The sequence below is a fragment of the Melanerpes formicivorus genome, unplaced genomic scaffold (genome assembly GCF_026170545.1).
Source record: "Melanerpes formicivorus ecotype bairdi unplaced genomic scaffold, bMelFor1.0.p_v2 SCAF_11, whole genome shotgun sequence".
Taxonomy (NCBI): Eukaryota; Metazoa; Chordata; class Aves; order Piciformes; family Picidae; genus Melanerpes; species Melanerpes formicivorus.
Genome location: NW_027142363.1, coordinates 16,989,689 through 17,004,589, shown reverse-complemented (window position 1 = coordinate 17,004,589; position 14,901 = coordinate 16,989,689). Strand labels below are relative to the sequence as shown.

Sequence of the window (14,901 nt, the reverse complement as noted above, 5' to 3'; positions counted from 1 at the left end):
CTGGAGAGACTCACAAAAGCAGCCAGCTAAACCTGGGGACTGTGGAGCCTGATACAGACAATTTTCTGTTTTCTTTTGCAGCAACAGGGGAAGAGTAGGTGTACAGTAAATGTCAGGGTGACATCGCATCATGAGTTGCATGAAGTTGTCTGCATCTCGCCCCTGAGGGTCTCCTTTGCAACCAAAAGGAGAACAAAAACCTTCTAGGCAGTACATGTGCGGGAGCTGGAAACTCCTGCTGATGTCACACCCACCCTTAAAAGGCTCTGCTGCCTTGAAACTGCAACCTGAATGCTGCGAGCCTGAAGGAACCAAAGTCCACAAAGAGTCATTCAGCCCCACAAAAGTCCCCTGGCAGTTTAAAGGTGAACTGCAAAGCAAAAATGAAAACACAGTTTTGTCCCTTCTCTGTGCTGAAGGCTCTCTGTGACCAGGCAGTGGTGGATGTACCCACTGCAGAAATAATTTTTAATGACTTTTCTAGAAATAAAAACCCCAACCAATCCTTCCTTGTGGTGGTTTGAGGCTGTGCCTTTGCAATTGGGTTACAGATTTTGAACAGAAAAATATAAATCAATCAGTATTGGGTGTAAAAAAGGAAACCAAAAGATTATTCTAAACAAATTCATTGGGTAAATGTCTGAAATAAGAGCATCTGTACCATAACAATTCTTCCTTCTTTTCACTTCCCTTCTGATCTCTGGCTGTTTTGCTTTGCTCAGGAGAGATAACCTGCTTATCGGCCGGCTTTGGCTAAGTCTAACGTCTCTGCTTCTCTCTCTTGGCCCTTCTGTATAGGGGGGTAAGGGAGAGAGAAGATGGTAGCTTCCCCTGGTCCTTGGCCAGGGGGATTTTGTAAATATCTGTATAATGTTGTAACTTCTGCATAGTTTGTACATATTGATTGCATTCCATTGTGGAGTGTAGATTTTGCTTGTAAATGCAGCTCCATTGGAATGGAATGGAATGGAATGGAATGGAATGGAATGGAATGGAATGGAATGGAATGGAATGGAATGGAATGGAATGGAATGGAATGGAATGGAATGGAATGGAATGGAATGGAATGGAATGAGCCAGCTTGGAAAAGACCTTTGAGATCATTGAGTCAAACCTATCACCCAACACCATCTAATCAAATAAACCATGGCACCAAGTGCCTCATCCAGGCTCTTCCTAAACAATGCCAGTGATGGGGACTCCACCACCTCCCTGGGCAGCACATCCCAATGGCCAATCTCTCTTGCTGGGAAGAACTTCTTCCTCACCTCCAGCCTAAACCTCCCATAGCACAGTTTGAGACTGTGTCCTCTTATTCTGGTGCTGGTTGCCTGGGAGAAGAGACCAATCCCCACCTGGCTACAACCAGGTAGTTGTAGACAGCAAGAAGGTCTCCCCTGAGCCTCCTCTTCTCCAGGCTAAACAACCCCAGCTCCTTCAGCCTCTTCTCACAGGGCTGTGCTCCAGACCCCTCCCCAGCTTCGTTGCCCTTCCCTGGACACCTTACAGCATCTCAACATCTTTCCTAAGCTGAGGGGCCCAGAACTGGACACAGGACTCAAGGTGTGGCCTAACCAGTGCTGAGCACAGGGCACAATGACTTCCCTGCTCCTGCTGGCCACATTATTCCTGATCCAGTCAGGATGCCATCGGCCTTCTTGGCCCCCTGAGCACACTGCTGGCTCATGTTCAGCTGGCTGTTAACCAGTACCCTCAGGTCCTTTTCTGCCTGTCTGCCCTCCAACCACTCCAACCCCATCCTGCAGCGCTGCATGGGGTTGTTGTGACCAAAGCGCAGCACCCAGCACTACACATCTTGTGAAGCTGCAGCTTTCTCCTGGTGGCCATCTCTTGGGGTCAGCTAAGGAATCACATCCAACATCCCTCTGCTAATTCTGCATCTCACATCCCTCATTTTCCGTGAAGAGCACATTCACCTCAGACTTGCAGGGTTTATCCCTTGAAGAAACACAATATTTTATGGGGATTTCTGAGCAAGACAGATAGTCAGTTGAAAATTGAGACATGTTGAAAAGCTGAGCTGTTAGAAGAGTGGATACTTCCCTTTGGTCTTTTCTTTACCCCAGATGATTTTACTAGTGAGGAAGTAGACTCTCCCAAAGCTTTCCATGGAGTTAAATTTCACATTCACTTGGCACTTCCTGTGCTACACTGCAACGTGCATCTGTGCAGAGCTGGAAATGCTCTGTGTTGTGACACACTCCTGTGATTACACTGATCACAGAAAGATCCCATTAGATGTGCAGTTAACTCCTGTGTGGAGCTATTGTTTCAGCGGTGCATTAAACACTGCCTGCTTCTGTGTTTCACTATAATGACCCCATGCAATCAGAAGGATGGATTGAAACAGAGGAAAGTGAGTGCTGCCAGGTCCTGCTTGTTGTCCTCTTTAAGGTGTTTGTGACTGCTTATGAACCCATGCATGAGTGCCTGGCAAGACTTCTAGGCTCCTTCTACTCAGACTCCACTCCAGCAGGTAGAGGCATGCAAAGGGAGGGCTCAGCAAAGAAAGAAAGGAGGAATGGATCAGCCCTTTCCCATTGCACAATCCAAGCCCAACCTCCTGGTCATGAACCACAGTTCTGCTGCTGCTCTAGGCTGCTCTGGCAAAGAGAAGTAGCTCCAAACACAGATTGTTTCCCTTGTGCCATGGTGACCTCTTGGGAGGTTCACTTATTCCTCCTGATGTGGTGAGAGAGAGGAGCAAATAGAAACAGAGATACACTTCATGTGGCTGCAGTTCCACTCAGTCTCACTTCCCCGTAGCTGCTCATGCTTCTCAAGCATGGCAGCAGCAGTTAAGTGATGGCATTAATCCCAGTTTATGATGATGTCATGGCAGATCTGAAGGAGGGAAAGGGTTTGAGGTGGTTTTTCTAGAAGTTGATCTCTGTTTGCTTATGTGGAGTAACTTTGGGGTGCCCTTCTTGGAGCAGTGTAGCAAGGGCAAGGCACCCCTTACAAGGCTTTATGCATTTCCCATCTTCACATTCCTCCCTCCCAAAACAGTAATTTTGCTTTGCCTGTCTCTGTGCTGCTTGATTTGGCAATGACTGTAACACCCTCAGGGCATTTGGGTGCCTGACTCTTTCAGCAGCCTTTATTCCATTTTAATAATACTTTTGTTTCATGTGCAAAGCCTTTAGTGAAGAAATCCTTGAAGTCGTGATGCAGCTGGAAAAAACACAGCACATCTTCTTTCATCCATAGACAGAAAGACAGCACACTAGGGGCACACTACACCCATTTTTTTTCCACCAGCATGTAACTCGAGGACCTACTGATGACTAATGAAGTTACCTCCCTAATGAAGTTGTCTCCCTGAGTATACTTTGTTAAGCAGTCATGTACTGTGGGTTACACTCATTTTAGAGTGGTTCACAGGGTGTTCTGAACATGTGCTAGTGTCCAGTGTGGGCCCAGTTTCTTAGTAAAGCAATATTCCAGCTGAAGCCCTCCCCTGTCTCTGGCTTCCTTTGCAGGTAGGAATCGAATAGAACAGAATTAACCAGGTTGGAAAAGAACTTTGAGATCATCGAGTCCAACCTATCACCCAGCACCATCTGATCAATTAAACCATGGCACCAAGCACCCCATCCAGTCTCTTCCTAAACACCTCCAGTGATGGTGTCTCCACCACCTCCCTGGGCAGCACATTCCAATGGCCAGTCTCTCTTCCTGGGAAGAACTTCTTCCTAACATCCAGCCTAAACCTCCCCTGGCACAGCTTGAGACTGTGTCCTCTTGTTCTGGTGCTGGCTGCCTGGGAGAAGAGACCAACCCCCACCTGGCTACAACCTCCCTTTAGGGAGTTGGAGAGAGCAAGAAGGTCTCCCCTGAGCCTCCTCTTCTCCAGGCTAAGCAACCCCAGCTCCCTCAGCCTCTCTTCACAGGGCTGTGCTCCAACCCCTCCCCAGCTTTGTTGCCCTTCTCTGGACACCTTCCAGCAACTCAACATCTTTCCTAACCAGTGTGGCCTAACCAGTGCTGAGTACAGTGCTTCCCTGCTCCTGCTGGCCACACTGTTCCTGGTACAGGCCAGGATGCCATTGGCCTGCCTGGCCACCTGGACACACTACTGGCTCATGTTCACCCTACTGTCAACCAGTCCCCCCAGGTCCCTTTCTGCCTGACTGCTCTCCAGCCTCTCTGACCCCAGCCTGTAGCACTGCCTGGGGTTGTTGTGGCCAATGTGTAGAACCTGGCACTTGGATGTGTTAAATCTCATGCCGTTGGATTCTGCCCATCTGTCCAGCCTGTCGAGGTCCCTCTGCAGAGCTCTCCTACCCTCTAACAGATCAACTCCTGGCCCCAGCTTGGTGTCATCTGCAAATAAATAGATAATAAATAGATAATAAATAGAGATAAAGATCTACATATATACATGTGTGTGTGTGCATATACATGTATATAAAAATAAATAGAGATAAAGATATATATATATATATATATATGTGTGTGTGTGCATATATATATATATATATAGATATAGATATAAAATAAATAGAGAGAAATATCTACTGGTTTCTGAGTCAACACTGCCCTGGATGGGACAAGGCCACTGCCTGGGTATCTCCAGACTATTTATAACATGAAGGAGATTGCAGCTATTCCAAGCCAGCTGGCAAATTTCTGACTTGGTACTAGCCAGGAGGTCAGATCCAAGTGAGGAGCAGGAGGTGAGACATCAAGCTATGTGGGGGTGGGATGGGGGGGACTATATTGTGTCTTAAGATTTTCCCCTGTGCTGCAGAGTTCTCCACACAGGTGTCGCTCAGGAAGGAGAGGAAAGAGAGTCCTGTTTCTCTCCTGTGCTGGGTGCAGGCAGGGATATTATTGGCAGGGACAGAAGGACATCTTTGAGTTGGAGAAAGGAGAGAAGGGAAGAGCCTTTCTGAACTTGCTCCCACTCTGCATTACCAGAGTGTGGAGTGGGTGACTCCACTAAAATTAAAAAGAGCAAGGGAAACACTAAATCTGGATATCCTCAGAGGATTTGCATATTTTAGTTCCTTTTGAGATCAATTTCCTGCCACTGGCTCAGCACTCTTACGCTTTCCCAGTTTGGGGGCAGAAACTAGATGTGGTAGTTGTGTAAGAGAGGCCTTTGGGGGAGATTTGTCACACACAAAGATAAAAATAAATGTGTTAATTTTTCCCCCTGCAGACTCTGTCCCTTGCTGACTGGATCACTTTGTACTTCCTCCCAGCTGAAGATGTTCTCAGATAATTCTCCTAATTCCTCCAGTACCACTGCCATGCATATACTGCTGGCCTTGCAGCACAGCTTTTGAAGTCGAGGTCCTCCCCACTGCTTAAGGCCACATTTTTCTTCAGTGCTTGCTAAATCTCACTGCCTTGCATGCTCGCCGAGTAGCCAGCCCATTCTGGAAACTAACAGAAGGAGAAAGTGCCCAGTAACCAGGAAAATCAAATATGATACTTCTCATATAAGCCCACTCAAAATTGGAAAGATTACAATTCTGGGTTTTTTTTTTCCTTCTAAAGTACTCACCAACAGCAATGCCCACCAGTGCAGCTTACAGTGCCACGGGCATGACAGGCAATATCTTGCTGTAAAAACCTGGTCCCTGCACAGGCACTAACTCATGAACACCCTGCAGATGACAACCTTGACAGTAACCCTGCAGCTAGAGAAGAGATTAAACAGCCCCATCTAAGAGTGCAGCCTGGTGAATGGTAACTAGCTGAAGGGTGGCTAACGGAACAAGACCAAAGCAGTCCAGAGATGTCTGAAAGCTGCAATAGCCACAGAGGGACCCTTAATTTAAGAAGGACATTGAGACACTTGAATGTGTCCAGAGAAGGCAACGAGGCTGCGGAGAGGTCTGGAGCAGAGCCCTGTCAGAAGAGGCTGAGGGAGCTGTAGGTGTTTAGCCTGGAGAGGAGGAGGCTCAAGGAAGACCTTACTGCTGTCTACAACTACCTGAAGGGAGGCTGTAGCCAGGTGGGGGTTGGTCTCTTCTCCCAGGCAACCACCAACAGAACAAGAGGACACAGTCTCAAGCTGTGCCAGGGGAAGTTTAGGCTGGAGGTGAGGAGAAAGTTCTTCCCAGCAAGAGAGATTGGCCATTGGAATGTGCTGCCCAGGGAGGTGGTGGAGTCCCCATCCCTGGAGGTGTTCAAGAGGGGATTGGACATGGCACTTGAAGCCATGGTTTAGTAGTCATAAGGTGTTGGGTGACAGGTTGGACTTGATGATCTTTGAGGTCTCTTCCAACCTTATTGATTCTATGAAATGAGAAACTTGGACAGGAGCTGCTGGAGGTACCAGCTGAGAGTATCACAGAACAAGGCAGTGCAGGGAAGAGGCTCTCTCAGCTGGGAGGAAGTGGACAGTGAGGTCTGTTCAGTCTGAAGCACTTCCCTCAGCATAGGAATGAAATCCTTGCTTGGAAGGCATTTAGAACTGCATCAAAGAGTACCTGCAATGGCGAGAGCAGTGGTGCACAGAGGCACTTAACTGAGCGGTTCTTTCTCACAACTCTTTACATGACATGGTGAGCATTCTTGCTCACCAAAAGTGAACACCTCTTGAGCACAGTACAGCTAGAGATGCCACCCTTAGCCAGTAGTCAGCACTTTTATTTTCAGCCAAAGACTCCCCTGGGACCAATGATACTCTAATGGCATAACAGCGAGAAAGCAGAAGCAAGGCTGGTGGCACTTCTGCCTTGGGAAGGATTAACATATTCTCAGCTGACCTCCTGAGGCTCCCAAAGGTGATGTCCCTCCAAGGAAACAGAACAGCTACGATTAAACATAAAGTTCATCTCTTTAAAAACAAAACTGGCCTCCTTTCATGGAGCAAACAGACTTCACTGCATTCAGTGCATTTGCTTTGCCACCCCATGGGAAATACCACATCTACCTGTGCACAGTGCTTATAGTAGGGAACAAGTTTGAAAGGAAGGAGGTTTCTCTGAATGTGGAAATTCTCCTCCAACGTGGCATAACCTCAGGGTGCAGCCAGATGGGAAACTGGCACTGAACTCATGCCTTCCCCACATAAGCAGAGGGAATATGGCTCCCTCTTTACTTCCAACCCTATATGCTTCCACTGCTTTCCTTGCAGGGCTCTCCAGATGCTGGTTCAGTACACCAGGCTGGCATAAAACAACAGAAAAAAGGAAACTTCCTGCTAAGGTGGAAGGTGAATTAGATCATCCAAGGATCAGACACATACCAGAACCAGTGCACAGCAGAGGAGGATCATGTAGCTAGAAGCAGAGGAGAGAGAGGAGCAGAACCACACCTTATGGTGGCAGTGACCTCTTTACCCATCTCAGCTGTGCAGCTGATCTGCATCCCCTTCTGTGGTACACAGTACTGAGTGTAAGAGCAAACTGGCACTAAAGAGAGCGGGCTGACTGCTGCAGAAAACTAACTTATCACAATCAAGGCAGGGGAGTAGCTCCCTCAGTGACAGCCTTCATTTATGTCAGGTTAATTATGCCCATTAACCCACACTTGTAACTCAGAACTGAGGCAGCAATGGACAGGAAAGGCGTGAGCATGTGTGGTGGCAACTTTGGTTGGTAACCCACCTGGCCTGTAACATCTTCATCCCCAAACTTTGCAAGCTTAAATGCAGGAATATCTGACACTCACATTGCAGAAAGATTACAAACATCTCAGTATTCCAAAAAATGCAAAGCAGATGTTGCCTCAGACTAATGTGACCTCTCCAGAACTATCTGGTCTCATTCTAAGCTAACTGGAAACAGGCAACAACGTGAGTGAAATGATTGTTTGACCTGCTCCTATACAAATTCAGTATGCAAGGCATATAGCTGTGCTATCCTAAAGAATATTTTCATTTTAAAAGTAGACAACAGAAGCGAAAGAACATCTCTAACCAAAAGCTGGAGCCATTAGCTGGGTTTCTGTTTCTCCAGACAAGATATTACAGCCGCTTTCACTTTGGATTGACAGACAGAGAGAAAAAGGAGTTCTGTAGTTCCATTGCTCTTGTTTTCACACCACTGACATCTCTTTTCTGCATGTCTGGAATAGGAGGATGCAGAAACTCATCCCCCCACCCCCCAAAAAAAAAAGAATAAATAAAAAACCCAGCTGAAGGCAGCAAGAGCAATAGATGGAAACTCAATTTGCAACCAGTGATCAAGTGGGCAAATCCGATATGTAAAGAAAGACTTCTGCTCTCTCTGCCAGGAAATCTGCCCTACGCATGACCCATACAGCAGCCAGCATGGAAACTAGATGCCAAGCACCTAAAGCTCGTTGACACTTTGGTATTTGGGAGTGGAATCTTTTCACATTCTCCCTCGTTGTCCCTTTCTGAAACCCAGTCCCACTTGTGAGAGACTAAAAGTTGGTTCTCCTGGTGTGACTCAACAAAGATAAAATCACTTGCTGCTTGCTCAGACAATAGCTGATATGTGTTGGGCAGAGCCACTGGAAGGAAGGTGCAAAGATCATGTAGGAATCCTGTCTACCAATCCTGGATGCAAATCACCTTGTGATTGCATCGTGATAACACTGGACTGCAGCTGGCCTACAACAATGACCCAGCCATCACGCCTTCAGGGCAAGATAATCTCCACCCATCAAGTACCCTGGAAAGGGTAGACAGTGGGTTCACCACCTGTTTCCTGATGTGTAATGAGTATGGGGGCATGTAAATGAGGATGGAGGAGGCGGAGGCCCCCCCCCCTCCATCCTCATCCTTGCCCAAACTCACAGAAATGCACAGAAAGATTTCCGGGGGAACGATACCTGGACATTTACCTAAGGATGATTTCCTGGCCCTGGAATTCCTGAGGGACAATACTTGGATACATACCTAAGGACTGAAAACTGTATAAAAGACTTGAGCAACTACTGGCTTGCAGAAGAAAAATGTGGGGGACTGTGTCCCCCGGACTGGATGATTAAGAGAAGAAAAGTGCAGGAGACGGAGTAAAACACAGGAGACGGACCATGCCGCTGAGAAGAAAAAGCCCAGGACAATGCTGCTCCGGAGAAAAGAGGCTGTGGAGCTGCCCAGAGGACCACATCTCTTCTGCAGTCAAAGCCTCGGCACCGTTCCTGTATAAACCCAACATCTCCTGCAGCACCTTTCCTCCACAGACTTAAACTGTCTTGGGGTGGTGAGGGGTGTGGTAATATAATTCCTTTCCTCTTCTCTCTCTCTTCTCTCTCTCTATTTTCTCCTTCTCCCCTTCTGATCCATCCACTTTATTTATGTAATAAATAGCCTGGCTGTTGATATTTTGGCCTCGTTTGTGCCTCTAATTTCACACCACGGGAATATTCATAAGAACTGAGGCTCTTTCCCTCTCCAGACCGAGACACCACTCCAAACTCTTTATTGGCAGTAATATGCGAGAGGGGATTCCCAGAGTCAGTTACTTGTGACCCAATGCTCATTTGCAATGCAGAAGGAAGTGGATATTGCCTCCCCTCTTATCTCTCCAACACCTCAGAAAAGCTGTAGGGATTTTCCTCCAAACTTCCCACAAAAGTTCACCACTAGGAAGAAATCAAGAACTATGTGGACCCCAATCAGCAGAAAAATCTCCGTGAGGCTTAAAAGGAATACTTCTTGGACACAAAGCCTGGCTCACTGGGTCCCTGCAATCAGCGCCTGTGCCGCATTGGCACACAGGGTGTGGAAAGGTCATCCTGAGTGACTTCACAAAATCACAGAATCACCAGGGCTGGAAAAGATCATCAGTGGTTGTGTTATCTAACTCCACCAGGGCTTGGTGGTAGACCATATCCTTGAGCACCATATCTAGACGGCTTTCACGTACATTCAGGGGAATCAACCACTTTCCTGGGCAGCCTGTTCCAGTCTTTGAGAACCCTTTCAGCAGAGAAGTTTTTCCTAATGTATAACTTAGACCTCCCCTAGTGTAACTTGGTAACATTTTCCTTTTCTTTCAGTTGTGTTTTCTGAGAAGAGATCAACGCCACCTCTCTACCACCTCCTTTCAGGCAGCTGTAGAGAGTGGTAAGGTCCCCCCTCAGACTCCTTCACACTAAACAACCCCAGATCCTTCAGTCACTCCTCATAAGACTTATTCTCAAGACCCTTGGCCACTTCTAGCAACATTTTCCTCGTGTAACACACTGGGACTGAGAACACACTGCAATTTGTAGGTAGGTGTGAAGGTGCAAAGGCAGGAGAAAAGCAAGTCTGTGGGGGTTCCACCTCAGGTGAACTGCAAAGTACCAAAGTTCACTTCAAGAGGAAACAAAATGTACCTATATAGCTTGGGCACACACAATTGCCTGTGAAACATAACCTTCAAATCTTCCTTTTTAATTAAGGCCCCAAATAATGCCTTCTGCTGTGACAATGTAAAAACTCAGCGTGGCATTCTCTGTATTACTACTCACACAGGGTTTATGTAGCACACCTGCTTTCATACTAGTATAGAATCAGAGAATCAACAAGGTTGGAAAAGACCTCAAGGATCATCAAGTCCAACCTGTCACCTCATACCTCATGCCTACTCATGGCACCAAGTGCCACATCCAATCCCCTCTTGAACACCTACAGTATGCTACCTGACATTTTGGAGTGCTACAGCATGGAGGTGTGCAAGCACCACGACACTTGAGGTAAACCCAAGGATGGCAAGACGTAGACACAGGCTCTGGGTTCTGGCTTTAACTGTGACTTGATGTGGTTACAAACAGTCCTGTGTGGTGTCAGCTCTGTAAATGCTGGCCTCGGCAACTCACTTAATAACGTGTGGGAGGTCACTGGCAGGGCAATGGCAGGTTCTCAGGGCTTCATTTTTCCATGACAAGGTCAGAAGTCAGTCCTTGTGGTCCCCACGGGCAACCTAGGGAAGACATCACCTACAAGTCCTAGCAAAGCTTTTAAAATCACGTGTTGGTGGGTACTGTACCAGGTATTGTGAAGGTTCACTAATGCAGGAACACCTCTTTTTTGAGAGAAAGATGGCAGAGTGTGTACGTGTGCACACAGAGGCAGAAAGGAAGTGCATTGGCTGTGCTGTTCTTACAAGTCTGCCAAACAACCTGCTCCCGGGGGCACCAGGGCTCATTGTGTAGGAAGCATCAACCAATTATGCCACAAAAGCTGATAAAATGCTTTTAAAATAGCTTTCCCTGCCTCCAGCCTCTCAATGCTGCCTCTTACAGAATTAAATCTCAGTATTTTCAAACGGATCAGATTTGCTGAAGTAAGTCTTCTCAGCAACACAATGACCAAATCTTGCTGGCTGATGGATTTGTGCCTTGTTTGCCAGCCCAAGCACCTCTCCCCACAACTCTTCCTATGCTTTGGAAGCCCATTCCCAAGCTCTCGGTGTCATCATGCTCCTTACAGTCCCCCTTGCAGCTGCCTCCTGCCCCTTCAGATGGCTGGGCATGTGAAGGGACAGCACATGTTCCAGATGTTTGGGTGCTGCTTGTGGATACCCAACTGGGCAGGGACACTGCATCTCTGCCAGCTCTGCCTTCCTATCAAATTTGGTTGAAACTGGGCAGGTGACTTGAAAGTTACAAGGAGGGGCCTAGGCACACAATGGAGAGATGGAAATCAAAATAAATTATCATTCCTTTAGTAAACCACATTGAAAAAAATGACAATTACAGGAACACCTAGCCTTGCATGATCAAACTCCTGTTTCTAATACTGGATATCAGCACACATCACACTGCATATCGAAGTTTTGCCCACATCTGGCATTGGAATCAGCATCCTTCTGAGAGCAATGACAGGACTGGCAAATTACATATGATTGTAATTACACTAATGACATACCACAAGCTCTTAAAGTACAGAAAGAGAAATGATTCTACATGCACTAGATTGACCACTGCAGCATGTCCATATTTGATACATGTTTTGCAAGCACAGAAGTGGGGGAAGGAGTGGAAGGGAAGAGAGTAGAGCGGAAATCTCACAAGCAGTATTTGAAGTGGTTACTTTCTTTGCAAGTGAGCTCTGTGATTCAATCCCTGCTAAATTATTGGAGTCTTTAGATTCTGAGATTGAAACTCAAAACGAAACTCAGCATCAAGTATCTCCCAGTTTCACAACATCAGCATGAAACACTCCTCATTCTGTATCATTTGATTTTTAATCAAAGCCTAATTTCAGCCCAGGTTTGCTCTAGAGTATTGTTAGCTGCAATAAAACACCAATGAGCACAGCTTATTTTTCATCCACAAACCCTCAACCCAGTGAGTTTTGTGTGGTTTCAAGGTTAACATTTCACACAGCTGAGAAGGTTCACCCCAAGCCTCTTGAGGTCAGGAGGGACCTGTGGACTTCAATGAGTTTTGTGGCAGGTCCTTAGAGAAGGACGGGGCACAGCCCCCGCAGTCCTCTGATGGGGACTTGTTGGAGGAAGCTTGCTGTGTGATGCGCCCAGACAGAAGGGAGCCCTCTGACCTGCTGCTCTGCCCTATCTTCCCCACTGCACAGTCAATTTTAGCCATTCAAAACATTGCAGAAACCGCCTCGTAGCCAACGCTGCAGCCTGAGGGGCTGTACCATACACTCCCAGCAGGTGTCGGCTGCCCCCCAAACACCCTCCTTTCTCTTACCCCAGCTACGATGTGATTGCTCCTCTGGCTCCTCAGCGCTCATCACCATGGTGAGAAGAGCCAGCCACCCCAAATCCTGCCCCAGCCTCAGCCCTGGCAGAAAACACCAGAACGAGTGTCCTGGGGGCTCTGTCCCCTGCCAACAGCAGATGCATGCTGCTGCTTGCCGAGGCCCAGCACCACCCCTCCCGCACTTCCACACCAGCCACTCTTGCTTACCTAAACTAAGGTAGAGGAGCACGAAGAGCCCGAGGCCCAGCCACCACCTCATGGCCAGCACCGGCAGGGAGGCAGGCAGGCACACCTTCTTCCCGCAGCTCCTGGGCCGGGAGGAGAGGGGGACACGGTTAGAGGAGCAGTGCCTGCGGAGCCACAGCATCTGCCGCTGCGCGTCGCTCCTTCCTGCCTGCTGCTGCCCCCAAAGCCACAAGCAAGCCCAACACACCCTGCTTCCCTTCCCAGTGCCTCGGAGTACCTGTGGCTTCCCTGGGCAAGCGGTCCTGAGGCCACCCCCTGCGGCAGGGAGGAGGCCACCAAGACAATCAGTCCCTGCTGGGGGCGTCGGCGGAGAAGAATGCCAGGCAGCGGACGAGCGCTCAGCACTTCATGCCCGCCCACGGCTTCCCCTTGTGGGGCGTGTGTAAGGCTGCAGGGGTGGCTGCCCGACACCGGGGCCACATAGGATGGGCAAGGGTGCCACTTTGGTCCTTCCAGGCTGGTTTGCATACACCTCCAGCAAGGAGGCAGGAGGGCTTCGTGCTTTGGAGGCAGAAAAGGGTCCAGCCCGTGACCAGCGGACATTGAGTGTGTTTGGCAGTGTCCGCACCGGTAGGGCATCTCAGGTTGGAGTTTAAAATCAGCTGATTAAATATCCCTGACAGCACTTTGGTAACAATCTTATAAACCAGTGTTTGAAATTAAAAAACCCAAACAGACCAACATTTCAGGCCCATCTAGATGCACTTCATCACGTCCAGTTATGTAAAGAAAATTAAAGACAGACTGCTAAAGCTTCTCATGTTGGTCATCATGGCTGAGCACCCCAACAGGGAGAAGCTGCTGGATGTGCCACCAGGACCAAACGGCTCTGAAGAGCACTCATGGGTCCTGGCAGAAGAGGTGGAGGAAACAGGACCAGGTCCTTCCTCCTCCAGCAGGCAGGCACTGCTCTCCCACAGCACCCCCTGCCAGCCCCTTCCTTCTGCTCCCAGACAGAGCAGGAGAGAGGTGTGAGCCACCCTTCTCCCTAAAGCTTGAAAGGGCAGAGCCCTCAAGAAGCAAGGTGAAACAGGTGAAACCTGTCTGAAACAACTCCTAAGCACTTAGTAAATAAGAGCCCGAGGGGATAACACAGGGTAAATCATGCAGATTTGTGGAGGTACCACACACTCTCCTGCAAAAACAAACCCCACCAGGGTGTGAGGAGTTACACTAACTGTAGTAATCACAATGAGAGGCTTAGAAAGCAATGAAAACTTGGTTTTCTTCAAGGAAAAGAAAACCAGAAAGTGCAAATGCAAAGCAAGATTAAACCCATTTGTTCAAATGCAGATTTCTGGCTTACTATTTGAATTACTTTTATTTAAAGAAAATGCTCCTTTTTATCAGAAGTGATTTGCCACTCTGTTGCTTGAGTTTTTTGTCAGTTTAGCTCCCTGGAATTAGATGGATTAGATGGACTAGTGCAGAAGTGATTTGGGCTTACTGGATCATAAAACCTGCATCATTATAGAGTTAATTGGCAGCCATGCTACAGCTGTGCACTTTATCAGAGAATCATAGAATGGTTTTCATTGGAAGGGATCTTTAAGATTATCCAGCCCAGCTGCTAACCCAGCACTTCCAAGTCACCATTAAACCATGTCCTTCAGCACCATGTCTCCAGCTTATTTTAACAATGCTCCAGAAATGGTGACTCCATGATGTCCCTGGGCAGCCTGTTCCACGGCTTCTGGTAAAGAAATTTTTCCTTATCTCAGAATCACAGAATCACCAAGGTTGGAAGAGACCTTCGAGATCATCAAGTCCAACCTGTCACCACAGACCTCATGACTAAACCATGGCACCAAGTGCCACATCCAATCCCCTCTTGAACACCTCCAGGGATGGTGACTCCACCACCTCCCTGGGCAGCACATTCCAATGGTAAACGACTCTCTCAGGGAAGAACTTTCTCCTCACCTCCAGCCTAAACCTCCCCTGTCACAGCTTGAGACTCTGTCCCCTTGTTCTGGTGCTGGTTGCTTGAGAGAAGAGACCAACTCCCTCCTGGCTACAACCTCCCTTCAGGGAGTTGTAGACAGC

At 47.9% G+C, this 14,901-nt stretch overlaps 1 protein-coding gene across 2 annotated transcripts in view; it reads right to left on the bottom strand.

Annotated features, from left to right (window-relative positions):
* CD80 (CD80 molecule) overlaps nt 1-14,901 on the bottom strand; it is a 57,113-nt gene that overhangs the window by 20,138 nt on the left and 22,074 nt on the right. The window contains exons 1-2 of one of the 2 annotated variants that reach the window (XM_068144695.1): nt 13,073-13,139; nt 12,817-12,917 (exon numbers count right to left, since the gene is read on the bottom strand). In XM_068144695.1, the coding sequence (XP_068000796.1) occupies nt 12,817-12,868 (52 nt within the window). In that variant the 5' untranslated portion in view covers nt 12,869-12,917; nt 13,073-13,139. Of the gene's footprint in view, nt 1-12,816; nt 12,918-13,072; nt 13,140-14,901 lie in introns of those variants that run through there. The other variant, XM_068144696.1, reaches the window with a different exon arrangement.